The sequence below is a fragment of the Lacerta agilis genome, chromosome 9 (genome assembly GCF_009819535.1).
Source record: "Lacerta agilis isolate rLacAgi1 chromosome 9, rLacAgi1.pri, whole genome shotgun sequence".
In the NCBI taxonomy this organism is placed as follows: Eukaryota; Metazoa; Chordata; class Lepidosauria; order Squamata; family Lacertidae; genus Lacerta; species Lacerta agilis.
Genome location: NC_046320.1, coordinates 68882950 through 68910651, shown reverse-complemented (window position 1 = coordinate 68910651; position 27702 = coordinate 68882950). Strand labels below are relative to the sequence as shown.

The following is a 27702-nucleotide window of genomic DNA, read 5'->3' as shown; positions in this document are numbered from 1 at the left end:
ATGGGATGCAAGGTTTCATATTCCTGGTTAGCAGCGGGTTGGAGTAAACCAGATTTGGGGGCGCAGCGCAGTGGGGAAAATGTTAGAGCCTCCTGCCCCATAGCTCAACCCAAACGGAAGCTGCTTCCACAGAAAGAAAATTGCACCAAGAGCTCTCAAACGCCATAACGAGTAGTCTGGCCCAATAACTGGCCTTTCTGAGATGAAATGGGATGAACATTTAAATACGAAAACATGGGTCACAAAGCTGGGGTTTTTCCCTAGGTGTGTTGCGAACCTGCAATTGCAACTTTTTCCTTTTCTTTTCCAGCAGAAAGCGAAGGTGCTGGGTGCGTTTTATTACACACATCAAGAAAAGTAGGTACAATTGTGTTTATTTATTGTTGTCTTTTAAGAATAGCTTGCCTTTAACACACTCTCAGTGCAGAAAGTTGCTTAGCCTTTGTCCAGCCATTCCCTTTTCCGTAGAGTAGAAGAAATGTGTGTTTCTTGCTGTCTCTAAAAATCCCTAAAGTTTGATGTTCTTCTGAAATAATAATGATTTTCACTCTCCTTAGTGCAGTACTTCTCCTGTTGATGATGCTGGTGATGGTAATAATAATAATAGTAATAATAATAATAATAATAATAATACAATTTTATTATTTATATGTCACCTGCCTGACAAGGTATTCCTGCCTTACAAGAGGCCCCCAGACCCAGGGGTCAATTGTGGGCTCTTCCAGTTGCCTTTCCCCCCTTGCCATCAAGATTCTCCCCTCCCCAGGTTTGCTTTGCATCTTTCTTGAGAGTTTCTGCCCGCCTGGAATATGCCTTTGAACTCTGGCAACGCACCTGAGAAAGATAAGAGAGGGGGTGTGCGTGGGTGTGCAGAAAATAGCCTACTGCACAAAGGTGGCATTTGCTCCACCCACTTTCCCCTCTGGCCCCACCCACCGCTGGCATGCGGCCTCTGAGAAGTTGCCCAGAAACAAATGTGGCCCCTGAGCTCAAAAACATTCACTGCCTCTGCCTTTCCGGAGAGCATATTTGTGCAGAAGGTTCTCAGTTCCAGCTTGGAAAGGCTTCAGCTCCCATCAGCCACAGCCAGCATGCCCAGTGAGCAGGAATGATGGGAGTTGTAGTCTCACGGCATCCTGAAGACCACAGGCTCCCCATTTCTTTAGGTAGGCAACATTGAGGTGGAGGAGCCCAATGGTCTGTGCCAGAACAAAGCACCCTCTTCCGCTTCCAGCACAACCACGCTTCCTGACATGTGAATTATAACTCGATTGCCCCCACCAGAGGCCCCCCCCCCGTGCCCCATCCTGGCTGGCTTAGGCAGGTTTATGCCAGTATTTATTTACGACTTGGTATAGCTATAGTAACATTTGCCCCCTGCCAACGAACGGTGCGGCGATGACTGCATAATTACCGCAAAGGAAAGTTAGATTTCCTGTTTCACAAATGCCGGTGCCAGCTCCACAGCCTGGCAAATTAAAGCAGGCTTCCTAAAGCTTTAATCTTTTTCTGCCGACATTCTTCCGCTGCAGCCCACTCCCTCGAAGGGGGCGATGCCTTTGATGTATATTCCTGCCTGTTAACCTATCCCAGGCTCTTCCTTCCGCACTCGGCGGCTGCGGCAGCTTATGCGCAAGGAACGCACGAAATCCCATAAGGCGCTTATCTGCTTGCTGGGCGGAGAGGAAGGCACCTCCGAAACCCAGAAGGTGTTGCTCTTTGTGCCCGAGGCGGGAAGCTGGCCGGGCAAACTGTCGGCAGCGCTGGCGGGGGATTCCTGCTCCATCCTAGGTAGTGGGCATCCAGAATGGAAGGGGGAGACCAGGTTGCTTTTCGGAGTCTGCCCTCTTTGTCGCCTTGCGCCTCTGCTGGGAGACGGAACTTTGTCCGCTCACATTAAGAAGTTGGTGAACTGAGGCCGAAGGAGAGTGACTTGCGCAGAAGCTCTTGAGTCTCGTTTAAAATAAAAATACAAATCCACTTCCTCCTATCTGGGTTGAGATGCTCAAGACCACAGCCTGGCTGCATATTCCTTGAATGAAACTAGCATGCACCTGACTGTTTCAAAGTGATATTTGCATAAATCAGGCACGTCCAACAGGTAGATCGTGATCTACCGGTAGATCACTGGAGGTCTGTGGTAGATCACTGGTAGATCACCGGCTCCCCCCCAAAGAAGCTCAACAACTTTGGCTCCCCTAAAAAAGCTCAACATTTTTGCCCTGCACCCCCCCAAAACGTGGCTTTCCTCCTCTCGAAAAGAAGCTCAACAACTTCGACCTGAACCCCAAAAAAACAGGGCTCAACTACCTTGACTTGAATCCCCCAAAAGAGGGTAGATCACTGCCAGTTTTAAACTCTGTGAGTAGATCGCAGTCTCTTGGGAGTTGGCCACCCCTGGCATAAATCATTGGCAAGAAGCAAGGATATGCAAGTTATAAAATTATTTTTTAAAAAGAATATCCTCTTCTCTCTTTCCCAGCTGCTTTTGCCATGGTCTGGGGAAGGCTGCTAGGGCATTAGGCAAGAAGGGAAAAGCTCTTGCCTGATAAACTAGCAGAAAGTCTCTCTTACCTTGGATAAGGAAACCACATTTTTTCCTGAGCTTCTGCTTGTTACCCTGCGGGCAGACCTTTGGGAAAAACCACTTCCGCATTGAACGGAGGTGGATTTGCGGGCGTCACGACCCGACCACGCGAGTAGGGGGTGAGCTCAGCCCCTGCGCGATTGGCAAAATTCCCCCCCCCACGCCTCCCGCAGGCCGACCAATCCGGTCGGCTTGGGGGCATGTCTTAGTCCCTTTAAGATAGAGACGGGCGGGAAACTCGCCCTCTTTGTCCCGCTTCCCAGCCGCGTAGGTTCACCCGCCCGCCCACCCCTTTTTAGATTTAGCTTCGACCTTGCTATGGACTTCGGTTGGTCGCCTTGGTTGGCTGGGGGGCCTGGTAGGACTTTTCCCCACTTGGACTAGCCAAAGGGTTTTTGTCACCTACCTCGTTGCAATCGTCACAACTCTTGGTTTGGCGGTTAGGCATTGGGAAATTTCCATATGAAGTGAGGAGGGGAGGAAGCGTCATCAACTGCCCCTCAACTGAAGGGTATTCCGGTAAAGGGTTCTGGGGGGCGTGGCCCTGTCCGAAGCCCGGGGAGCTGAGGGCCTAAGGCACGCCCCTAACGGTGATCACAGGGGGAGTGCCAGCCGATGTACATCACTGGGGTTCCTTACTGGTGGTTAACCCTTCCCTGACTCCCAGCACACGGGTTGGGGTCAGATATAGCTGATAGGGTCCAATGCCTGAGCCAATACCGCTCAACATCCGTAACCAATAAAGTTGTGGCCTTTACGCCCATTAAAATTTACATGATATTTCTGTGTCATTATTTCCACGGGGAGGGGAGGGACATTGCCACGCAAGGGTTTCTAAGGCGCCACCTTTTCGTTGCAGTACCTAAAGTTAAAGAATTTCGAGGAAGAAGTCCGAGCTCACCGCGACCTCGACGGGTTCCTGGCCAGAGCCAGCATCATCCTGGACGAGACGGCAACCTCCCTGGACGACGTCCTGCGGGAGATGCTGAAACACTTTGCGGAGGACTCTGACAACGCGGAGCCCAGCTGCAACTTTGAAAAAATCATGAGCACTTTATTCACCGATTCGGGGGCCCCCAGAGAAGGGAATGGTGAGATACCTGCTAGTTCTTCCTATTTGCTTGAGCTGGAGAGGTTGAGCCACTCTGGGCAGCTTCCAAAAAAATATTAAATACAAGAAGAAGAAGAAGAGTTTGGATTTGATATCCCGCTTTTCACTACCCAAAGGAGTCTCAAAGCGACTAACATACAATAGTCCTTCAGATATTAAAAGGTTCCCTAAACAGGGCTGCCTTCAGAGGTCTTCTAAAAGTCGGATAGTTGTTTATTTCCTTGACATCTGATGGGAGGGCGTTCCACAAGGCGGGTGCCGCCACCGAGAATACCCTCTGCCTGGTTCCCTGTAGCTTTGCTTCTCGCAGTGAGGGAACCAGCAGAAGGCCCTCGGAGATGGACCTCAGGGTCCGGGCAGAACGATGGGGGTGGAGACACTCCTTCAGGTATACCACACCGAGGCCGTTTAGGGCTTTCAAGGCCGGCACCAACACTTTGAATTGTGCTCGGAAACGTACTGGGAGCCAATGCAGGTCTTTCAAGACCAGTCTTACATGGTCTCGGCGGCCTCTCCCAGTCACCAGTTATTGTACGTTTCAAACAATGACCTGCATGACTCCTTACCTGTAAAATAATGTACCTACCATTATTGCATAAGCACCTGGTGACTTTCTGTGGTTTTGTGTCATTGTTGTCGTTGTTTTAAAGCTACCGCGTATATGAAAACAGTTGAAAAAATCGCATGTGCATGATAGTATACAGGTGAAACTCGAAAAATTAGAATATAATGGAAAAGTCCATTTTTGTAAGCAATTGTTTTCATTAGCTACTGGAGTTTAATATATGAGATAGACTCATGACATGCGAAGCGAGATATGTCAAGCCTTTGTTTGTTGTAATTGTGATGATTATGGCGCACAGCTGATGAAAACCCCAAAGTTGAAATTGTTAATTTGGGGTTCTCATCAGCTGTACACCATAATCATCACAATTACAACAAATAAAGGCTTGACATATCTCGCTTTGCACGTCATGAGTAGAAGAAGAAGAAGAGAAGAGTTTGGATTTGATATCCCGCTTTTCACTACCTGAAGGAGTCTCAAAGCGGCTAACATTCTCCTTTGCCTTCCTTCCCCACAACAAACACACTGTGAGGTGAGTGGGGCTGAGAGACTTCAGAGAAGTGTGACTAGCCCAAGGTCACCCAGCAGCTGCATGTGGAGGAGCGGAGACACGAACCCGGGTCACCAGATTACGAGTCTGCCGCTCTATCTCATATATTAGTTTCACCTTTTAAGTTGAATTACTGAAAGAAATGAACCTTTCCACGATATTCTAATTTTTCGAGTTTCACCTGTACATAATATATTGCAGATGGAACCTCTCTGATACGTAGCGGGATGGTATATACACACTCATTTGTCACTAAGTTAGCCTCCAGCATTTCCCCCCTGCTTTTGTCTCCCATAACACCGTTTGTGTCTTCGGTTCAAGCCATGCTTGGCCGGAACGTTTCGTTTCCCAATTAAGCACGAAGTTGCAAAATGGAACGAGCATGGACAATAACCCGATCCTACCCTCTCGGAAAAACCTACCAAGCCACATTAGCCATTGTTCCTCTTTCCTTTTCAACTCGAGAGAAGGTGAAACTTCACACTTCAAAGCTGAAATGGGTTTTTCAAGGATGGTGTTTCATTGAGATCTCTTTTTTTTTTAAATGCTTCTTATCTTTTTATACCAAGACCATTGAGCAGCTGAGAGCAACCGGGCCTGTTAAAAAGCTCAGACAATAGTTTGCGGCTGAATGAAGATGTAATTCCATATATGATAGTCCTTGAATATAATTCGAAATGTATTTAATTTCCTCTCCCCCCCCTTTTTCCGCAGTTCACCTCTTGTCAGATACAATTCAGGGCGTCACAGCGACAGTCACTGGGGTACAGTATCAACAATCATGGCTTTGTATCATGTAAGTACAGTACGTTTCTGTTGAAACTTGTCAGAGCATCTCTGTCCAAACTGTTTTGCGGGCGCTATATATTTTTTTGCTCTTATCGCAAGGCTCCATCTTCTTTATCTCCTCCCTGCGCACAAGTTTCCCGAGGGAAAGCGCTATAGCTCAGCCTCGAAGCATCTGCTTTTGCACACAGAAGCCCCCAAACTGAATCCTCGGCTTCTCTAGGTAGGAATGTCTCCAGCCTCATACCCTGGAGAGCTGCTGCCGGCTAGCGTAGACAGAACTGAACTAAATGGGCCACTTGTCTGACTTGGTATACAACAGCTTCCTGTCATCGATCTACAGCGAAATTATATGCTGGGGGGAGGTGTTTGTTTGCCCCAGAACATCGGTATCACCTTAACTTACTGCGTTCCATCATACCTCTCCTCCCTTTCGACTGTTGTCCATAGACTGGCCTTCACCAAAGCGAGGTTCAACGTTTTTCCCTCCAACGTCCTGAGACATAGATTCTCAAAGGGCCAAGCCTCCGCCATGTGCGAATGTGATAAGGAGACACTGGAGTCTCTCCAGCACATTATGTTCGCTTGCCCCTTGTTCAACGTGCCACGGGCAAATTTGTTGGGATCGATCATACAGAAACTAGAGGGCACCCCACCAGAATTCCACCTCGCCCAAATCTTGCAGGATAAGGATACTCATACGACCCTGAAAGTGGCAAGGTTCCTGGTCGCTGTCCTTACCCAAAAGCGACGCCAAGGAGCACTACAAGCTAGCTAAGGCTTAGTATGCCATTCTATTTTATTGTATTTTATTGTTACTGTGGTGTTTTAGCGGCTGTTGTTCCCACTTGCACAAGTTGTTATCTATGTGTTTTTTACGTGTATGGGCCTATGGCCGGAAATAAAATTCTATTCTATTCTATTCAGCTTCCTGTGTCTAGGGGGTTGGGGTTAGTTTAGAACAGGCCACCCCTACAGATCGATTCAAATCCAGTGTTTTTGCAAGCAGAATTGTGGCGAAAAGGACTACTCCACTAGGAAATCTTGTCGTAGAATCATGGAAGTTGGAAGGGGCCCTGAGTGTCATCTAGTCCAACCCCCTGAAATGCAGGAATTTCAGCTAAAGCATCCATGGCAGATGACCATCCAACCTCTGCTTAAAAACCTCCAAGGAAGCAGAGTCCGTCACCCTCCATCCTACAGTTAAACAGCTCTTACTGTCAGAAAATTATTCCTGGTGGTTAGTAGGAATCTCCTTTCTTGTAACTTGAAGCCGTTGGATCGAGTCCTGCCCTCCAGAGCAGGAGAAAACGAGTTTACTTTCAACCCATCCTTCCCCACAGAATCTCACGAACGTCTCTTTGCTTTATAATACTAATACTAATACTAATAATTTATTATTTCCACCCCGCCCATCTGGCTGGGTTTCCCCAGCCACTCTGGGCTGTTTTCAACAGAACATTAAAAACAGAAAATTCTTTCCAGTAGCACCTTAGAGACCAACTGAGTTTGTTCTTGGTATGAGCTTTCGTGTGCATGCACTCTGAAGAAGTGTGCATGCACATGAAAGCTCATACCAAGAACAAACTCAGTTGGTCTCTAAGGTGCTACTGGAAATAATTTTCTATTTTGTTTCGACTATGGCAGACCAACACGGCTACCCACCTGTAATTAAAAACAGAATAAAACTTCAGACAATAAAACTTCCCTAAACAGGGCTGCCTTCAGATGCCTTCTAAAAGTCAGGTAGTTGTTTATTTCCTTGACATCTGATGGGAGGGCGTTACACAGGGTGGGCGCCACCACCGGAGAAGGCCCTCTGCCTGGTTCCCTGTAACTTGAGTTTTCGCAGTGAGGGAACCGCCAGAAGGCCCTTGGCGCTGGACCTCGGTGTCCCGGCTGAACGATGGGAGTGGAGATGCTCCTTCAGGTATACTGGGCCATTCTTTATCTCCCATAACTTAACACCATGCCCCCCAACTGCTGGGATAACCCCTCTGTAGAAATTGAGCCATTGGGGGCTGGTTTGTTTGGAGAAATGGGACACTGCCCGCCAACCTGCCCTTCTCACTTAAATCCAATCCAGGGGGTCGCACTTGCTATCAGATTCCTTCTCCTTAAGCCTCAGAATTCACAGAACCATGAACTGCGGAGATGAAAGGAACCATGAGGGTCATCTGGTCCAACCACCTGCAGTGCAGGAATCTTTTTGCCCAACGTGGGACTCGAACCCATGACCCTGAGATTAAGAGTCTCCTGCTCTACCAACGGAGCTGGTTAGTTGGCTGTTCCTGTCTTCCAACCTACCAGTCCCAAAAGGCGCCACCGACTGCCGGCTTTACTCTCCCTCTTACACCTGGGGAGGTTGTGCCACCCCACCGTATAATTATAAAAGAGAGTAAACTGGGACAAAAGCCTGGAACATTTCTGCCTGATAAGGTGTGTTGGAAAAGGGCCATAACTTGGCAGAAGAGCACCTGCATTCGATATCCCAACGTCTCTAGACAAGGCTGAGAAATGATCCTTTCCGAAACCCTGGAGAGTTATTGCCCATCTGCACAGAACAGGAACCCTCAAACCTCACAGTTAAAGCAAACCTTTTAAAAATTAAAACAAAATAAAATAAAAAATTCCTTCCAGTAGCACCTTAGAGACCAAATAAGTTTGTTCTTGGTATGAGCTTTTGTGTTCAGATACCTGAAGAAGTGTGCATGCACACAAAAGCTCATACCAAGAACAAACTTAGTTCGTCTCTAAGGTGCTACTAGAGGAATTTTTTATTTTATTTTGTTTTGACTATGGCAGACCAACACGGCTACCTACCTGTAACTTTTAAAAATTGCTAGGGGTCTTGGCAGACCACGTGCCAAACTTTTGTCTTGTTTTCTTTTATCAAAACCAGTTCCGTTCAATGGAAATTGTGGGCCCTCAGCCAACCGGCTAAGAAATGCCCACTTCTTTTCCTTTAAAAGGGGTGTTATTTGGGGAAAATAATTAGCAAGCTGTGCCCGCTCCGTTGCAGACATCATTGGCCTTGCCAACCTTCTTTGTAAATCTGGCACTAATTTTATCAGCTTTGGTTATTATGATCAGGGGTTGAGTCCATGGTCAAGTCAGTCAGTCAACTGTCTTGACTTTTTCCGCAACTGAGGAGTGCTCACAAACAACCCTTTGAAAACCTCTGTTCCGAATGTTGCTGTACTAGGTGGACCAATGGCTGGCCTTTGTAGAAGGGAGCGTCTTGTGTTTGCAAGACCATCTGATTGGGAGAATTTCCTTGCAAACCGGGTATGAGGTTCCTTTAACCAGGGTAGCCTTAATGCAAAAAAATTAAATAAATAGTCCCTTCCTGATGGTTAAGCAAGAAACCAAAACAAAACCAGAACCCACACAGGAACACAATTCTTAATTTTCCATTCATTGATTTTTGGCAGCTAAAAGTTGTTCACGTTTTGGTGACTGGGAAAGGAAATGAGGCACATTTAACTGTAAATGTATAATTTGTGTGTTTGTGTGATGTTGTGACTTTTGTACCAATGGTCCTTGGTGAAGGTTTAATGCTGGAGGAATTAATTATTCCCCGAGCACCTTTTAAATTTGCTTTGTGCATCCTTTCCTTGTGGTTGAAATGACATAGGCTTTGTAAATATATGTCTTTTTTAAAGCACGTTCGAGTTAATAAAAACTCTGACCTTTCAAGCTCTCGCAGACATAGGTGTTTTTTTCCCCCTTGGAGAAAAAGAAAAGTCATTAAAAAAATAATTTGGTTGGTGTTTGGCTGGTTGATCCCCCTGAATGCTCTATTGTGAGGACAAAGAGTGTGTCTAGGTCAATTTGTTTCTAATAGAATCTGAGCTCGCTTGCCTTTTCCAGGAAAGATGGGCCGGGCTGAGATTCTCAGGGTTTTGAGTCGGAGAAGAGCAGCAGAATGGATGTTCTTATTTGATAGAATTATTATTAAGCGAATTTACAGCCCACCCTTCATTGCAAGAGGTCCCAGGGCAAGGGACAGCACTCACATTACGTGAAACAATCCATCATAAACTAGAAAATTTAGAATGAAGAATCAGAGCCGTTTATAAACTACAGAGCGGGCTACTCTCTGTCAATCAACAAATGCACTCGAACACTGCAAACACCTTGTTGTTGTTGTTGTTCAGTCGTTCAGTCGTGTCCGACTCTTTGTGACCCCATGGACCAGAGCACGCCAGGCACGCCTATCCTTCACTGCCTCTCGCAGTTTGGCCAAACTCATGTTAGTAGCTTCGAGAACACTGTCCAACCATCTCATCCTCTGCTGTCCCCTTCTCCTTGTGCCCTCCATCTTTCCCAACATCAGGGTCTTTTCTAGGGAGTCTTCTCTTCTCATGAGGTGGCCAAAGTACTGGAGCCTCAACTTCAGGATCTGTCCTTCCAGTGAGCACTCAGGGCTGATTTCTTTAAGGATGGATAAGTCTGATATTTTTGCAGTCCATGGGACTCTCAAGAGTCTCCTCCAGCACCACAATTCAAAAGCATCAAGTCTTCGGCGATCAGCCTTCTGTACAGACCAGAATTCCCCAACCAGCTTTGTACAGTGGTACCTCAGTTGTCAAACGTAATCCATTCCAGAAGACCGTTAGACTTCTGAAATGTTCGACAACCGAGATGCAAAGGGCGGACGGCAAATTCAATGGAGAAAAAAGAAAAACACGCAATAGAAGCCGTTCGACTTCTGAGGCGCGTTCGGAAACGGAAGCAATTCCAGGTTTTTGGCGTTCGGAAACCAAAACGTACGGCTTCCGAGACACTCAAAAACTGAGGTACCACTGTAGATGTTTTGGACTACAACTCCCATGATTCCCAGTGTGCTGACTGGGGATTATAGGAGTTGTAGTCCAGCAACAGCTGGGGACCCAAGTTTTTGAAACGCTGCTCTTGATGTTGGGCATGGTGGCCTTGAATCATAGAATCAGGATTCCCCTCACAGGAATTGAACCTGCAACCTTGGCATTATCAGCACCATGCTCTAACCAGCTGGGTTATCCAGCTGGCTTTAAATTTCAAGTCTGGATTACTGCAACACACCCTATGTAGGGATATATGTAGCTGCTGCAGAACAAAACATCTAAATTGTTGACTGGGTTATCCCAATTTCTCTACTGAAGGCATTGCAGTAGAGTTTTGTCAGTGTGGTTTAAGATGGTCACAAAACAGAAAAATTAATTGGGTTTTTAGACAGAGTGATATTTTATTAGTTGTCGTCTGCAGATTTGTGTCTTAAGAATGTTATAAGATTCAGCTTCATTAGTTTCTCATTATGAGCTTTGCAAAATCTGGCATTTTCTTTGGCGCTGAACATTATCAGTGTGATGTGTACAATGCACTATTGAATTAGAGAAAGAAGAATGTTTTTAAGATGAATATGAAGGAGGGGGGAGAGAGACCAGGACATGTGTTATCGGTAAACACTCTGACGTGATGTGTGAAATCTCTGCTTTGAGGATGGAGACCCAAGGTCTCTCTTTGGGTAAACGCATGATGAGACCCTTCCCATGTGTTAATAGAGGTTGTCTTCAACCAGGCACTATGAATCACAGGTGAGCAGGTACATTTTGCCTGAAAAACAGCAACCCCAAACACCCACACACCTCTCCTAAAATGTTCCAACCAGTGCGGCTGTTTACCCACAATTCTTATCTCTCAGACATCTAATTATGTTTATGTCAAGTCTTTGGAAGGGAAGATTCCCACGCTAGGAATAAGCATTAAAAAAAATTCAGCCCTGAAAGTCTTGGCTGGGTAGGAAAACATGAACGCCTGACGACGACATTACAACAATGTTATACGGCAGGCCTGGGGAACCTTAGGTCCTAAGGCCAGATGTGGCCCCCCAGATCTATTTGTCTGGCCCTCAGGACTCTCTCCAAACTTCACCCCGTTCCCAGCAACACCCCCAACTTGCTCAGTTTGGCACCCTCCTTAAGTATTTTTTGCTTAGCTGAAATGTCTCCTCCAGTTCTGATAATGCATCTCGCTTCCTTGGATGGAGGATTGAGTGGGTTGCGTAGCAACTAGCCTACTGCACAAAGGGGAGATCTGCATTTGTTTTTCGGCCCACTGCTACCTCTGGCCACCACTGGAACATGGCCCCCAGCAGAAGGTCGAAAAGGTCCCCCCATCCCTTCTACAAGGCAACCGTCCTCATATAAAGTTCTCTCTCTCCCGGGAGGCGTTTGCTGGTGAGATTCACAATGCACCTCTTTGCGTTCCTGCTCTCTTGCCATATTTTGATGTGGGAGAGTTTCTTAGGGAGCAAAGGTTCTGGTTAATTAAACGCATGTGGCAAGCTGCCGTCAATTCCGATGTTCCCTTCTTCGGAAGGCAGGCAGCCGCGAGGAGTGAGTAACACAGAGCATCTGAGTCATGCATCCTTCCGTGGCAGCCTTCGTCAACCTAGTGCCCTCTAGACATTTTGGACTACAACTCCCAAAATGTTGGTAGTCCGACACATCTGGAGGGCACTGGGTTGAGGAAGGCTGCCCTATAGTAACCAGGGCCCAAGAAACTGGTTTATATCCAAATGTTTCTGCTAGTATGGTTAGTTTTCTACACACACACACACACACACACACACACACACAGAGAGAGAGAGAGAGAGAGAGAGAGCTTTTGTATAACTTATATTAATCAGAGTAACCACATGTACTTTTGCTGGACAGCGGCGGATACATTAATTGTAGTGATGACTCTTAAGAAACTATTTCCCTCATATCCTTCCCCCACTGTCCATGTTTTAGAAAAGCTTTAAATAGCACAGTGAGTTTTGTTTTGTTTTGTTTTGTTTTGGACAATGTGTTATTGCGCCTTTATATATGTGTATATTTATATATTTTAGAAACATTATAAATACAGGGTATAAGCAGCAAAGATGTTAAGGCACTTGCGGTTTGTCAAATGAAACAAAAACTCGCTTCTATTTTTAAGACCTTGCGGCCGGAAGTGTCTCGAATGTGTTGCGTCCCAACCGTGGGCATTCAGACAAACGCATCACCCCTTGTTGCTCTTCTGCGGGCGATACTTCGGACTCTGATCTGCTCTGTTTGAAAACGCGTTTTGTTATCGCCTCTGCTGTCGACAAAGGGCAGCTTGAGACCGAAAGAGGCCAACACAGTGCCTAGTGAGAGGGTGGTATTAATTGATTAGGTAAAGGTAAAGGTACCCCTGACCGTTAGATCCAGTCGCGGACGACTCTGGGGTTGCGCGCTCATCTTGCTCTGTAGGCCGAGGGAGCCGCCGTTTGTCCGCAGACAGCTTCCGGGTCATGCGGCCAGCATGACAAACCACTTCTGGCGAACCAGAGCAGCGCACAGAAACGCCATTTACCTTCCTGCCGGAGCGGTACATATTTATCTACTTGCACTTTGATGTGCTTTTGAACTGCTAGGTGGGCAGGAGCTGGGACCGAACAATGGGAGCTCACCCTGTCGCAGGGATTTGAACTGCTGACATTCTGATTGGCAAGCCCTAGGCTCAGTGGTTTAGACCACAGCGCCACCTGCGTTAATTGATTAGAACATGCAAATGAGCAGAGGATGTCTTCTCTTGTGGCGTGAAAAATCAGAGCCACCCAAAAGGGAATCCATTAAAGTCTGACCCTCGCACCAGCAGCAGCTGAAGCACACAGACGCAAAATAAACTTTGCCCCAAAGCTTTTCGTCCTAAGCCCATCTTCTGTGAAATGCTGCAGCTGGCACAGATTTCTTCGGAGAACAGTCTTGATAGTATCTGCAAAAGCTGTATTGCCAATATAGATGACTTCAGCTTAGCGCTCTCTCTCTCTCTCTCTCTCTCTCTCTCTCTCTCTCTCTCTCTCTCTCTCTCTCTTTATCTCTCTCTCTCTGTGGTATTGCCCTCCGCTTGAAATGTACAGTCGATGTTCTTTCAGAATATTCCCCTGAATTATGGCATAAAGATGCACTATGTGGGAAATTGTCCAAGAAATCGCAGTTTAATTTTTCGCTGTGAAGTGGCACATCCTGCGTATATTGAGCATTCGTCCTGAGATTTCTTTGCTTCGGAGATTGGAAGACGTCGTTGGTTTCCTTGTTTGCAGGGAGGTTGGATGGAATTGTGTTACCACGCACTTTCCTCGTGACCCTCGTTATTGCAAAAAGTCCAACAATTTTGGGAAGTGGGTTTCAGCACGGGCAGAAACCACCTTCTTGACTGTTGGACCCATGATTGGTCTCACCTGCTCAATCTGCCAGAGCCTGTCTTCCCACATTCCAATATATTTAATATGTGTTTCTCTTGATTATGGCCCACTTGGATTATTTAAAGCGGTATCTTGCCATTTTAAATAGTCATGGCTTTCCCCAAAGATTCCTGGGTTGTGTAATTTGTTAAGAGTGCTGAGAGTTGTTAGGATATACCTGTTTCCCCCTCCCCCCCCAAGCTGCAATTCCTGGTGTTCCCTGGGAAGAGAGGACTGTTAAGCCAGTCTGAGCATAACCGCATCTGCAGGGGCATTTCCCCATCCACCTTCAGGTGTCACAATTTGATGGGTGTGATATTTTCTGCCTCCATGCATGGAGGAATTTCCATCTCCGGTACTCGGAGACTTATTGAGCTTAGAGGGCGGCAGTTGTCATCTTGACAGCTCCTGGGAACTTGTCTGCAGAGATCGTTGGGGCTCCACACGAACCTGCTTGCTCAGAGTGTTAGGGGGCTATTGAGTGTGTGCATGGAAATAGGCAAAAATCAGCTCTGTGTCCTTCAATCAACCGAGACCTTCCACTTTCTTGGGTTCCATGATCGCTGCAGATGGTGACAGCAGTCACGAATTTAGAAGACGCCTGCTTCTTGGGAGAAAAGCAATGACAAACCTAGACAGCATCTTAAAAAGCAGACACATCACCTTGCCGACAAAGGTCCATATAGTTAAAGCTATGGTTTTCCCAGTAGTAATGTACGGAAATGAGAGCTGGATCATAAAGAAGGCTGATCGCCGAAGAATTGATGCTTTTGAATTATGGTGCTGGAGGAGACTCTTGAGAGTCCCATGGACTGCAAGAAGATCAAACTTATCCATCCTTAAAGAAATCAGCCCCGAGTGCTCACTAGAAGGACAGATCCTGAAGTTGAGGCTCCAATACTTTGGCCACCTCATGAGAAGAGAAGACTCCCTGGAAAAGACCCTGATGCTGGGAAAGATGGAGGGCACAAGGAGAAGGGGGCGACAGAGGATAAGATGGTTGGACAGTGTTCTCGAAGCTACTAACATGAGTTTGGCCAAACTGCAGGAGGCAGTGAAGGATAGGCCTGCTCTGGTCCATGGGGGTCACTCACGAAGAGTCGGACACGACTGAACGACTGAACAACAACAAACATGAGCTTCCTTTTGGCTATAACTTACAGAATCCTAGAATTGTAGGGTTGGAAGAGGCACCCAAAGGTCAACTAGTCATTGCAGAAATCACAGCTAAAGCATCCCTGACAGATGGCCATTCAACCTCTGTTTGCAAACCTCCCAGTGAAGGTCCACCACTTCTGAGGTTGCCTGTTCCTCTGTCAAACAGCTCTTCCCATCAGAAAGAATCTCCTTTCCTGTGATTTGAATCCATTGGTTCAGGTCCTCCCATCTGGAGCAGCGGAAAACAAGATTGCTGCATCTTCACATAGGACAGCCCTCCAGGTATTTGAAGATGGCAATCCTATCACCTTTCAGTCTTCTCCTGGCTAAACATTCCCAGGTCCTTCAACTGTTTGTCCCCTTGAGCTTTTAATTTGTCTCCGGTATTTGTACCAAATCACAAATCTGAGCAAGAAGGGATAGCAGCTTTATAAGCAACAAGCAGGGTGGCTGTAACTCGGTGTTTCTCAAAGTTAGGTCCCCAGCTATGGTTGGACTACAACTCCCATCATCCCTGACCACCGGTCCTGCTGGCTATGGATGATGGGAGTTGTAGTCCAACAACAGGTGGAGACCCAAGTTTGAGAAACACTGTTGTAACTCCTTTGGGAGTGGTCAGCTGGATTCTCCTCGCTTTTTTTTGTATGTTTGTTTAGGGTTGCACTGTTCATGATTCCTCACAGGTGCTGGCTGGGGCTGATGGGAGTTGTAGTCTTGAGCACCTGGGTGGGACCAGGTTGGGGGCGGCTGGCTTATGCAGAGTGGAGAGCTGCAATATCCACTGCTGCTTGCTGGAGACCAGATTTGCAAAGCTGAGGTTCTGAGAACCTTAGCACCCCACATAGAGCTTGTGGCTGAGTAACCCACTCAGTTGATTTCTTGCTTTCTGCAGCAGACAGACAACAGCGAAGGCTTCTGTTTGTGCAATCGCAGCCCACGCTTTGCCCTGTAATAGGCGACAGTCCAGAATGCGCTCGTCTGCTTTATTATTATTATTATTCAGAAAACCCTGCCCAAAGCCAACTGGTGCGATGAACAGAGCTGCTTCCTTCTGTCACAGCTATTAGGCATTTGAAGGGCAGCGAAATCTTCCTCCTAATTCAATAAAGCCACATAGCTGCTGAGCGGGGAGGCAAAAATAGCCTTCGACCGAAACGTGGGCATTGGATTATTCCTCTAATCTGCAAACGAAGCCGTCCTCGCGGGAATCCGAAATGATCAGCGACACACAAACAGGCAACAGGTTTCCCCTTTTCCGAACAAGTATCGGAATCGTCCGAGCTCAGCGGCCTCAGCAGGTTTGCGGAGCAGGAAGATCTGAAGCTGGCAAGTGGCCACCCGGTTCCCTTAATGCGAACAATTCGTCTTCATATGACACATTTTCCCTCCCCCGAGCTTTGAGATGTGCCGAGGAGCGCTGAATTATTTCTGCAAGTGATTTAAAAGTAATTTTCTCCCTAGACTTGAGGCCACATTTCTTCTGGGGCTTGAATTACTGTGGCGAATCCAGGTCATTATCATGCAGTATTTTAAAAAGGAACATGCATTTTACATCTAAGGTGCCTAAAGTGCCACAATTAATTAGAAGTTGTGCCCTGGAATTACGCAGCCGAGTGTTATTGATTTTCTTTTAGTTTTTTACACCCACCCTTAAAGTTTTTTTTTTTAAACAGTAGCTTATTTTCTGATTTTTAACTTTTATTTTTATGAATTTATATTTTATTTTATTTTTATGTTGCAAATCGCCCTGAGATGTACGGATGAAGGGCAGTATACAGATCTAATGGCGCAGCAGCAGGAACAACAACAAATAATTTGCTGAGGTCGCTGGATATCTTCCTTTTTCTCTTCTCATCTCTGTCCTGCCCTGCCAAACTAAGCATGCAGAACTTTGTTCTGAGGCAGTGATAGAGAGCCTGTGGTCTTCCAGATGTTTTTGGACTACAAATCCCAGCATCCCTGACCATTAGTCACGCTGACTCTGACAGACGGGAGTCCACTTCCACTTCTCTGCCTTTTGGCCACTCCCAGGCCAAATGTTGCTGAACCCCGTGCAGTTTGCTCAGGGTATCGATTCTCACTCTTTGCGTGCCTAGGAACCGCCTTGGCCTCCAGAACAGGACTGCATAAGAAGACTTCTGCTGAAGCAGAACAAGAATCCCTTTAGTTCAATTCCGTTTAAAACAGTAGCCAATAAAGTGCTTCCAGGAGGGCAGGGCAGGAAGACTACAGCCCTCTCACATCGCATGCCCTCAGCATTTCGTATTCGCAGCTATACTGCCTTTGCATCTGGAGGATCTACTTAGCTTTTGTTGATGGCCTTGCCCTCTGTGGCTCTTTCTGCTCCCCTTTCTGAGCCATCTAAAGTCCTGGTCCTCACCACATCTTGTGGCAGCGAGTTCTGTAAAATAATCCTGCACTGAGTCCAATATTTTATCACGGCACGTTCCATAATTCCATACCCCGCAACTGTCCCGTTTCGAGCGGGGACGACCCGGATCCCAGCTTCTGTTTGGACCCCAGAATGTCCCGTTTAAGACTGCCACCCTCGTGCGAGTCAGCAGGGTCGTGCCAGAGCATGCCGACGAGCGCCAGAGCGTCCTCTCGGATCGCTTTGGCGCGACCGTCAAAGGTTCGTGCAAAAACACCTCACCGTTGGCACAATCTTTTCACGGTCACCTTCCAGGAAGGCACTTTGGCCGCAGTGGCAGAGGAGAAGGTAGGCGAAGATTGGGGGGGTGAGTCATTGGGGAGGCGGGCAAGGTGTGGGAACGTTTATATAACAGAGTTGCAGAGTTGAACGTTCCTTATTTAAACCTGCACAGCGGCAAACGGCTTGCTGACTCCTTTGAGTATTTCGTCCTTTCTTGATTGTCAGTCCCTTTATCCCCCCAAAAATATACACATGAATCCGATGAATAACCAAAGTAAAGTAATTTACTGACAGATTCATTCATGTACATATTTAGGCTACAAAACAAAAGATATAAACTATATAAACTCTTATTAGTCTCTTAACACATCTTTAAGCAGCAGCAACCTAACCGACCAGCAGACCAAAACTAACGGACACAAAGTTGGTCCCCCCTTAGAATGTTGGACTTGACTGACACCATCCCACACAAGGGAGCGGTTGTGCTGGTCCCGAATTGCCCTCCCAAAATGTTGGGAGGGTATGTAATTATGCAGCAGCATCACATAAATGCAGACAATCATTCCCGGGTCCGTCCGTCGTCCCGTCCCCCCCCGGTCACTGACTCTGGACTAAGCAAACCGGGCCTCGCTTGGATCAGGTCCAACGCAATATGGTTTCAGTCTGTGGTTGTTGTTTTCTACTCTCGGCATGAGGAAGTTGTTTTTTTGTGGTTCAGGTATGTGTTGTTCCCTTTGTTTCCATGTGTTCGGATGACATTTTGGCAGGACAATGAATGACGCCACTGCGTCATTGTTGGGGATTGTTGTCTCTTGTAAAAGCCCACTAGGAAATCTGCACACTCTTGAGAATCCTGTTTGGGGCTTTTGGCTCTAGCAGTAGCTGTGGATACTTTTATTTTCAGATGTTGTTTCCCTGTTCTTGCCCATGATATTTTTTTTAAGCACCTGCATCCCTTTGTCCCGATCCGCTGAGCCTCCTAGCCCAGCCCTTCCAGCGATATCCTGGCTAGCTTGGTCATCTGAAAAAGAACCATGAGAATTGGAGACTATTGGAGGGCCCCAGGTTCCTCACCTGTGCCTTAGAGGCTATATTTTAATGGTAGGCGAGCCACTGTTCTGTTTGGTAATGCCTGCCTCTTGGGGAGGGTCTGCTCTGCAGTTTGCCTCAGGCCACTTTGGGCCTTCAGATTTGCTGAGGAAATACTGTGTGGACTCGTCTTACACAACCTCAAGACGAAGGTAGGTAGGTAGGTTTATTTCGGCCATGTGGCCCATATCACATCATAAAACACATTCATCATAATACACACAGAGTAAAACAGTTTAACAAACTTAAACAATACAGTACGAAAACAATTTTAAAACAACCCATTTGCACCCTTCCATCTAAATCACACTGAGATCTGAGTAGTCCAACTGAACTAGTTTTTTTAAAATTAAAATAAAAATCTGTTAAAAATTAATTTATCAGCTATTTTATCGCCCCAATAATAGGTCTTAATTATTTTCTGCATTGTCATAAATCGGAAGAGAACCATTCCTCTTCTTTGTAAATAGCACATTAGTCAAAAACCTAGCAACCATATGGGTTCTATTTGGTTCCTCATCATTTAATAAGTAGATTAATTTAGCATCCTGAGTTCCATCTTGGGTTTTCTTCAAAAGTGGAACCAAAAATTTGGACCGAGCTGCCGAATGAATTGGACAGCAAAAAAATATATGCTGTAAGGATTCTGTGGAACCAGTATTACAGTCGCAAAGGAGGGAGATTTGACCATTGGAAAGTCTATTGCTCAAAACATTGGATGGGAAAACATTAAATCTGGCTTTTAAGAAGGCATACCTATACCTCACAACAGAGAGATTGGTTAAGTAGTGTGGTAGTTTCTTTGGTGGTAATAGGCCTAAGTTAGATGGTGAGCAAGTTCCGTGACTTGTCAGAGAGGTAAGCTGAAAATCAGTCTCCTCTAACTTTTGAGAAAAAGCTCTTTTGGCTGAGACTAAGTCCAGTTCCAGGAGATCGGATGGGGATAACCCAATGTCCACGAGTTTATTATGGATAGCTTTCAACCAAGGACTAGAGAAGCCATCTCTCCAAAGACATTGGATCAGGTGGAGATTAGGAAGTCTATGCCACAATGATAGCCAGTAGCTTAAAATACGTTTCCATAAAATGGTTCCTAGTGATGGTACATTTAATTCTAGTCGTATAGCTGAATTGCTTACGCATCTGGGTAATTTTAACAACCTTCTCAAAAACTGATTTTGGATTGTCTCCAGAAGGGTTAGGTTAACAAAGGGTCCCCATAGAGGAATCGCGTACAAGCAGGATTTAGACAGCACCAATCTACTACTGATCATGCGGTGGTTCTATATCATTTAATCCGTAAGTACTCTTCCCCAAATAGAGGCCAACTTTGTGCGGCCTTTATTGACCTGAAGGCTGCTTTTGATAGCATCCCTAGAGAACTACTATGGGAAAAACTGGCCAGATGGGGAATTGATAGAAGGCTTTTGTGGCTAATAACTCAACTGCATAACGGGTCAGCTGCCAGGGTTAGACTTACCCCTGCTGGCGACCTATCAAACTCTGTTCCTATTAACAGGGGAGTGCGTCAGGGATGCATACTTGCTCCTTTTCTTTTTAACCTTTTTATCTGTGATATGAGAATTCCCCTGATAGAATCTCAAGAAAATATTCATGCCCCTCATCTTGCTCAATATCGTTGCCCCCTTTTACTGTATGCCGATGATGCGGTGATTTTATCCTTTTCAAGAATTGGTTTAAGGAGAGCTCTAAAGATTTTTGGTCTATATTGTAAGTCTAATTCCCTTACAATAAACCATGTTAAATCTAAAGTTCTAATTTTCTCAAATAGCCGAAGAACATATAATTGGAAAATAGATGGGATAACCATTGAGCAGGTTTTTAAATTTCAGTATTTGGGTGTTTATTTACAGTATAATATGGGCTGGAAAACACATGTTACTTATACAACCTCAAGACGAATTTGTCAAAGTGACCTCCCCGGGGCGCAAGACCGGGAAGTTTGTCTGGACGTCCTGGGCTGCGCAAACAACAAGATGCTTGGTGGTCCAAGGAAAGGAAAGCAAGACGTTTGGCACCAGCTGGGCTGCAGGAGTTACCGAAAAGAGGTGGACAAGGCCGTGGGATTGCTACGGATAGTAGGAAAGGATATACTGAATAAGTATTCTCCTTCCTTCACTCACGCAAATTCCTCTCAATATAGCTGGAAGCTCGTTTGCAGATTCATTTGAATATATTAGTTAAGATTATTTCCTGGTGTCCCCTTTAATCCATTGTTCCTCAACCTTGGGTCCCCAGATGTTTTTTGCCTACAACTCCCATCATCCATAGCTAGCAGGACCAGTGGTCATGGATGATGGGAGTTGTAGGCCAAAAACATCTGGGGACCCAAGGTTGGGGAACACTGCTTTAATCCCTCTCAAAAGAATAAAAGACACCAGAGTCTTTCTGTGTAAAGTAACAAAAAAGTTTGCTCACATTTCAGTTTATGATTTGATCCCTGAAAGGCAGGCTTTACTTGGTAGTTACATCAAGAAACAGTGTGAGTTTGTCTCATAGGGAGACTCAACTCATGTGCTGCTGGCTGAGAGCCAGCAGACAGCAAAATTACATTACCGTGTTTCTCATAAAATAAGACGGGCCTATAAAATAAGCCATGGGAGGATTTTCAAGCGTTCATAAAATATAAGACATACCCCGAAAATAAGCCGTAGTGCTGGGCAGTTCTGGAGGGCGCCAAGGAATAGGAAGAGGTCTGTCGTGTTGGCGCCCAGAACCGGATGTTGCTGCTGCTTCAGCCCCGAGCCAGCGGGATCCAGCAGCTGCAGCCGCCACAGCGCGCGCTGTGTGAAGCCCCGTGCCAGCGGGATCCAACAGAAGCTGCAGCGCGCGCAGCGTGGAGTCCCGAGCCAGCGGGATCCAGCCGCAGCGCGCGCCGCGTGGAGCCCCGAGCTAGCGGGATCCAGTCGCAGCGCGCGCTCTGTGAAGCCCCGTGCCAGCGGGATATAGCAGAAGCTGCAGCGTGCGCAGCGTGGAGTCCTGAGCCAGCGGGATCCAGCCGCAGCGCGCGCCGTGTGGAGCCCCGAGCTAGCGGGATCCAGTCGCAGCGCGCGCCGTGTGGAGCCCCGAGCCAGCGGGATATACCGTAGCAGAAGCTGCAGCGCGCGCAGCGTGGAGCCCCGAGCCTGCGGGATCCAGCAGTGCTCTGTACGGTAGCAATTTGAATCCTCCTCCTCCTGCCGCGGCTCAGGGCGATCCGCGCGGCGCTGCTGGGCACTTTGTCAGCACTTCAGCAACAGCCAGTTCCGGGGGCCGAGCCACGGCAGGAAGAGGAGGAGGCTTGCCAGGTCAGCGCCCAGCTGCGCCGCGCCCCGAGCATCCGGGAGCCAGCAGGAGGAGGAGGCGGTGGCCTGCCGGGTCGGCGCCCAGCAGGGCCACGCGCCCTGAGCCAGCTGAACCCAGCAGCAGCAATGCTGGCCACGGCAGGAGAAGGCAGGCGCCCAGAACCATATAGTACTTAATAAAAAAAATAAGACACCCCCGAAAATAAGCCATAGGCTTATTTTCTTGAGTAAAATAAATATAAGACGGTGTCTTATTTTATGAGAAACACGGTAATAGAACAAAATGGCTGCAGGAGAGCAGCATGGCAGCAAGGGATAGGACAACAACAACAGTAGTATCAAGACAGCAAGAATCAAGACTGATTAAGAGACTGAGAACATGACTGTGTGATTTGGCTCTTATATGGTGTCAGCCAGAGTCACGCCCATCTCCCAGGTCACACGCAGGGGGAGGAAGCTCCAGACCAGTGGAACAGGAAGTTACAATGACTGGGTGTCCCCCTGCTTGTGCCCACGATAGGGAAATAAGGAATGTTGCATTTGACTGCACCAATGGATTCCATCCCACAAAGGCATCATCCAACTGTCTCAGGGACTCTACTCCAGATTTATGTAGGGTTTCCTCCTTAGCCCTTTCCTCTCCCGGAGATATCCTGCAAGGCAGCATAGCTTTAGGGTGAGAGTTTTCCTTCTCCTAGCTGGGCTACCTTCCCAGGTGTACAAGACCCATCAGCCCCTCACTTCCTTCTACATCCTTCTTGACCATTGGACCCACTTGGTCTTTTCCGCTCCATCTGCCGGAGCCTGTCTTTACATGCAAGGGCTCCCTCACTGAGGGTTTCAGACCCATTGGCTACCCTCACGACAGGTTTCCAGGAGCCACAGATGAGAGCTGAGTGCACAGTGGGGACCAAAGGTGGACAGACTACCCCAGAAGGAGCATGACGTGTCCCCCACCAGATGTACTACCCCTGCCCTGACACCCCAAACACCCCCAACATGAGTGCACAGGGAAAAGGACATGTGAAGGGGCCCCTCATTGAGTCAAACATAAAGCAAGTGAGGTATGCTTAAACACAATCATAAAACTCGTTCAAAAATCTTTCATTTTTATTCCCTCCGCCTCTCCCAAGCTTCCAGAATTTTAACGTTTACGGGTTAAAAAGGGTTGCTCACTGAACACACAGAACAAAATGCCAAATTGCAAATAGTACATTAGCTCCTCACCTCTCGGTTCACTCGCCGGCTCTGCTGATGAATATGTATGAGAGTAAAATGATCTGCGAAGCTAGATGACTTAACACCCAAAGAGTCCTAGAAACTGAACAGCCTATTTATCTGGAGCATTCCGTTGCAATAAATACGAATTTGCACAAGAGGGTGTGAGTGCAATTAACTGTAAGCACATTGACGACTCCAGGGAATTGAAATTAGCTTCTTGGAGCAAATCATATTCAGGTTCTGTTTGTTTAGCTCAATGGAGGGATGTCATAGAAGGTTTTCCACCTGCGCTGACGCATCGATGTCTCCAAGCTTTCAAATGAGTTTATACAAGCCATTTTATGTAGTACTTATTTGTCACCTAGCGTGGAGCTGTAGCCAATCCCAGTTCTTGCTCTTTCTTTCACTAGCACATAAATTGCATTTTTGCACGTGTGATCTCGCTCTGACTGACAAATCATCCTAGACAAATCGGCTGGTTCTGCAGGAAGGCGCAGAGAATGCTTTGCATTATCGTGGGGAAGCAGTTTGTCAATGCACTTCAGCCAACCAGGGAACGCAGAGCAAGATCTCGGAAATTGCAAGGATGAATGGGCAACAGGAGGCGGAAGGCCTTCATGGTAGAACCAGCAACTTGAATTGAGCTCAGAAATGAACAGGTGACCTATGCAGGTCAACTAGGAGCAAAGTGGTTTGACCTTTTCACAGGAATGGGAGAGAAATACCATTCCATTCCCTTGTAAGGGCGAACCCACCTAATTTGTGCTTCCTGAAATAATGAACCCGAAACACAGGCATCCTTCGGAAATTGCACGTTGCTGAATTTTCCAGTGCTCTTCTCCAGCCGAATAGTGTGCATGAAAATGCACTGCATTAGGAGGGGAAATTCCATTTAAAAAAACAACAACCCAGGAGAAATTCACATGCTGGTGAATTTTCACTCTTTAAAAAAAAAAGATCACAAACTGATGCGGAAAACTGAACTTAAGAGAGAGCCAGTGCGGTGTAGTGGTTAAGAGCGGTAGACTCGTAATCTGGGGAACCAGGTTCGCGTCTCCGCTCCTCCACATGCAGCTGCTGGGTGACCTTGGCCTAGTCACACTTCTCTGAAGTCTCTCAGCCCCACTCACCTCACAGAGTGTTTGTTGTGGGGGAGGAAGGGAAAGGAGAATGTTAGCCGCTTTGAGACTCCTTCGGGTAGTGATAAAGCAGGATATCAAATCCAAACTCTTCTTCTTCTTCTTAAAGTTGGAAAAATGAGAAACTGGGAGAAACATTGGGCAGATCCCCTCTCTGCTCATCCCATCATAGGCAATAGGTTGATGGCAACATTGTGTACAAGTTTAGAACACAGGACAAGCCTGCTGGCTCAAGCCAATGAAACATCTGAAGGCAGCCCTGTTTAGGGACGTTTTAAATGTTTAATGTTGTATTGTGTTCTTAATATTTGATTGGGAGCTGCCCAGAGTGGCTGGGGAAACCCAGCCAGATGGGCAGGGTATAAATATTATATTATATTATATTATATTATATTATATTATATTATATTATATTATATTATATTATATTATATCTGGTCCAGCATCCTATTCTCACAGTGAGACCACTCAGAAATGACACTTGGAAACCTGAAAGAAGGACCCCTGAGCCCGGGAGAACTCTCTCTTCCTGAAGTTGAGGTTTTCGGTTGCTTTTCATTATTGGAAAGCACTTTCCCAATTTTTGTGATTCAGTTTAACCCATAAACGATCCTCATAGCCCCAGAACGTCTGGTTTTATCAATAATAATTAAAGCGTTGGAGAAGAGTCTTGCACCTTTCTCCCTGCAAGAAAGAGGCCCCAGGACATCACATCCTAACCTTGTTGGCACCGTTCTGCATGGGAAGCCCCCTTCCCATGTGTATTTTTTGTTGGCGAGGAGGTATCCAGACTAGGAGAGGCTTGGCATTTCTCTTGGGAGGCCGGGTCATTTAGAAAGTCCGGTTCAGAAAGAAAGAAGGCTGCAGAGACAGGCCGTGCGAGAGAAATGGAATATCTTGCATGCCTGAGAAACTCTATAACCGTCCTCAGCAACATAATGGAAATGAGCTTGCCTTTGTTACGGTTCGCGGGCGGCTTCAATTTGCATAACTTAACTATCAAGGTGTCGATCAGAAAGGGGCCTCCTTCAGCATTCGGAAACTCCCATATGGATTCACTTACGTGCTAACTAATGGCACCTGGGTGGAAGGAATTAATTCAGCCCTGGCAGGCTCTTGTCCGAGACCCAGGGAATCTCGCTCTGAGCAATTCTACTCAGGATGTTTATGGAGGTGTTGATAAAGAAAAATGTGTGCGGGGAAAAGGAAGAGCAGGTTTGGGTCCAGATCTTGGTGAGGCCCCATCCAACTCCTTTAATCAGCGGCCATTCTTTGAAATGCATCACATTTGAGGAAAGGCTGCATGTGTTTTCAGACTGAGGGTGGGGGGCAGGCGAGGGGAGTTGGCTTTTGAGAGATGTTGTATCCGCCCAGAGTGGCTGGGGACGCTCGGCCGGATGGGTGGGATTCTGTCTTGGGCCCAGTCTTATTCAACATCTTCATCAATGACTTGGATGATGGGCTTGAGGGCATCCTGATCAAGTTTGCAGATGACACCAAATTGGGAGGGGTGGCTAATACCCCAGAGGACAGGATCACACTTCAAAATGACCTTAACAGACTAGAGAACTGGGCCAAAGCAAACAAGATGAATTTTAACAGGGAGAAATGCAAAGTACTACACTTGGGCAAAAAAAAATGAAAGGCACAAATACAGGATGGGTGACACCTGGCTTGAGAGCAGTACATGTGAAAAGGATCTAGGAGTCTTGGTAGACCATAAACTTGACATGAGTCAACAGTGTGATGCAGCAGCTAAAAAAGCCAATGCAATTCTGGGCTGCATCAATAGGTGTATAGCGTCTAGATCAAGGGAAGTAATAGTACCACTGTATTCTGCTCTGGTCAGACCTCACCTGGAATACTGTGTCCAGTTCTGGGCACCAAAGTTCAAGAAGGATACTGACAAGCTGGAACGTGTCCAGAGGAGGGCAACCAAAATGGTCAAAGGCCTGGAAACGATGCCTTATGAGGAACGGCTTAGGGAGCTGGGTATGTTTAGCCTGGAGAATAGAAGGTTAAGGGGTGATGTGATAGCCGTGTTCAACTATATAAAAGGATGTCATATAGAGGAGGGTGAAAGGTTGTTTTCTGCTGCTCCAGAGAAGCGGACACGGGGCAATGGATTCAAACTACAAGAAAGAAGATTCCACCTAAACGTTAGGAAGAACTTCTTGACAGTAAGAGCTGTTGGACAGTGGGATTTGCTACCAAGGAGTGTGGTGGAGTCTCCTTCTTTGGAGGTCTTTAAGCAGAGGCTTGACAGCCACCTGTTAGGAATGCTTTGATGGTGTTTCCTGCTTGGCAGGGGGTTGGACTGGATGGCCCTTGTGGTCTCTTCCAACTCTAGGATTCTATGATTCTATTCTAAGTAATATATTATTATTATTATTATTATTATTATTATTATTATTATTATTATTATTATTATCATCATCATCATCATCATCATTACTCTGGACCTTACGAAGAAGGGATGGGGGGGGGGGTCCACGAAATGGTCTTACGCCTTAGTTGCTCAGTTTATTTTCATGGATAGAACAGGCATATATATTTGTTTGCTTGCTTATTAAATGGATAGATGGGCACCTGGCACTTAATGCATCGTTGCTACCCGAGCATTATTTCGCTCAAATGACAAAATCCGTCATTTAAAACCTTGCAGAAATCTTTAAAAAGAACAAAAAACTTGAAAAGGTGGGGAACCTTGGGCCTGTCAGATGTTGCTGAACTATAACTCCCTTGGAAAGTTCAGGAAATCAAATAGAAAGGTTGCAAGGACTCAGGCCAGGACGGCAATAAACAGTGGTTTCCTCTATTTGTTGTTTGAAGTATGAAACAAATTCCAGTTGCAATGATTTTTAACTCCAGGACACACTCGGTACACTTTGACAATAAAACTAAGGAACGACAGCTGATGACGAATAAACGAAACAGGGCCTTGTTCTGGAGTTAAAAATCATTGCAACTGGAATTTGTTTCATACTTTAAACAACAAAAACCTTTCTATTTGATTTCCTGAAGTATAACTCCCAGCATCCCTAACAAGCCAGGGATGATGGGAGCTGCAGTTCAGCCGCATCCAAAGGGCCATTGGATTTAACACATCATCCTCATCGGCATCTGCACATCTTTTGTGCCTCAAAGTTACTAGTCCACATGCGTTCCTCCATTGGGCGTCTGTGATAGCAGAGTCCTACTGCCCTTCCTTTTAAGAACCTGGTTTCCTTCTTTGAAGGCAACGGGTCTGCCGCCCTCTGCATTGCTTCGACTACTGATAATATTCCTATCTTGTTTGGCAG

At 46.5% G+C, this 27702-nt stretch overlaps 1 protein-coding gene across 1 annotated transcript in view; it reads left to right on the top strand.

Annotated features, from left to right (window-relative positions):
- The window catches only part of SLC4A11 (solute carrier family 4 member 11), a 152009-nt gene that overhangs the window by 74458 nt on the left and 49849 nt on the right, over window positions 1–27702 (top strand). The window contains exons 4-6 of the mRNA XM_033161020.1: window positions 314–357; window positions 3447–3678; window positions 5528–5609. Coding sequence (XP_033016911.1) covers window positions 314–357; window positions 3447–3678; window positions 5528–5609 — 358 coding nt within the window. The remainder of the gene's footprint in view (window positions 1–313; window positions 358–3446; window positions 3679–5527; window positions 5610–27702) is intronic.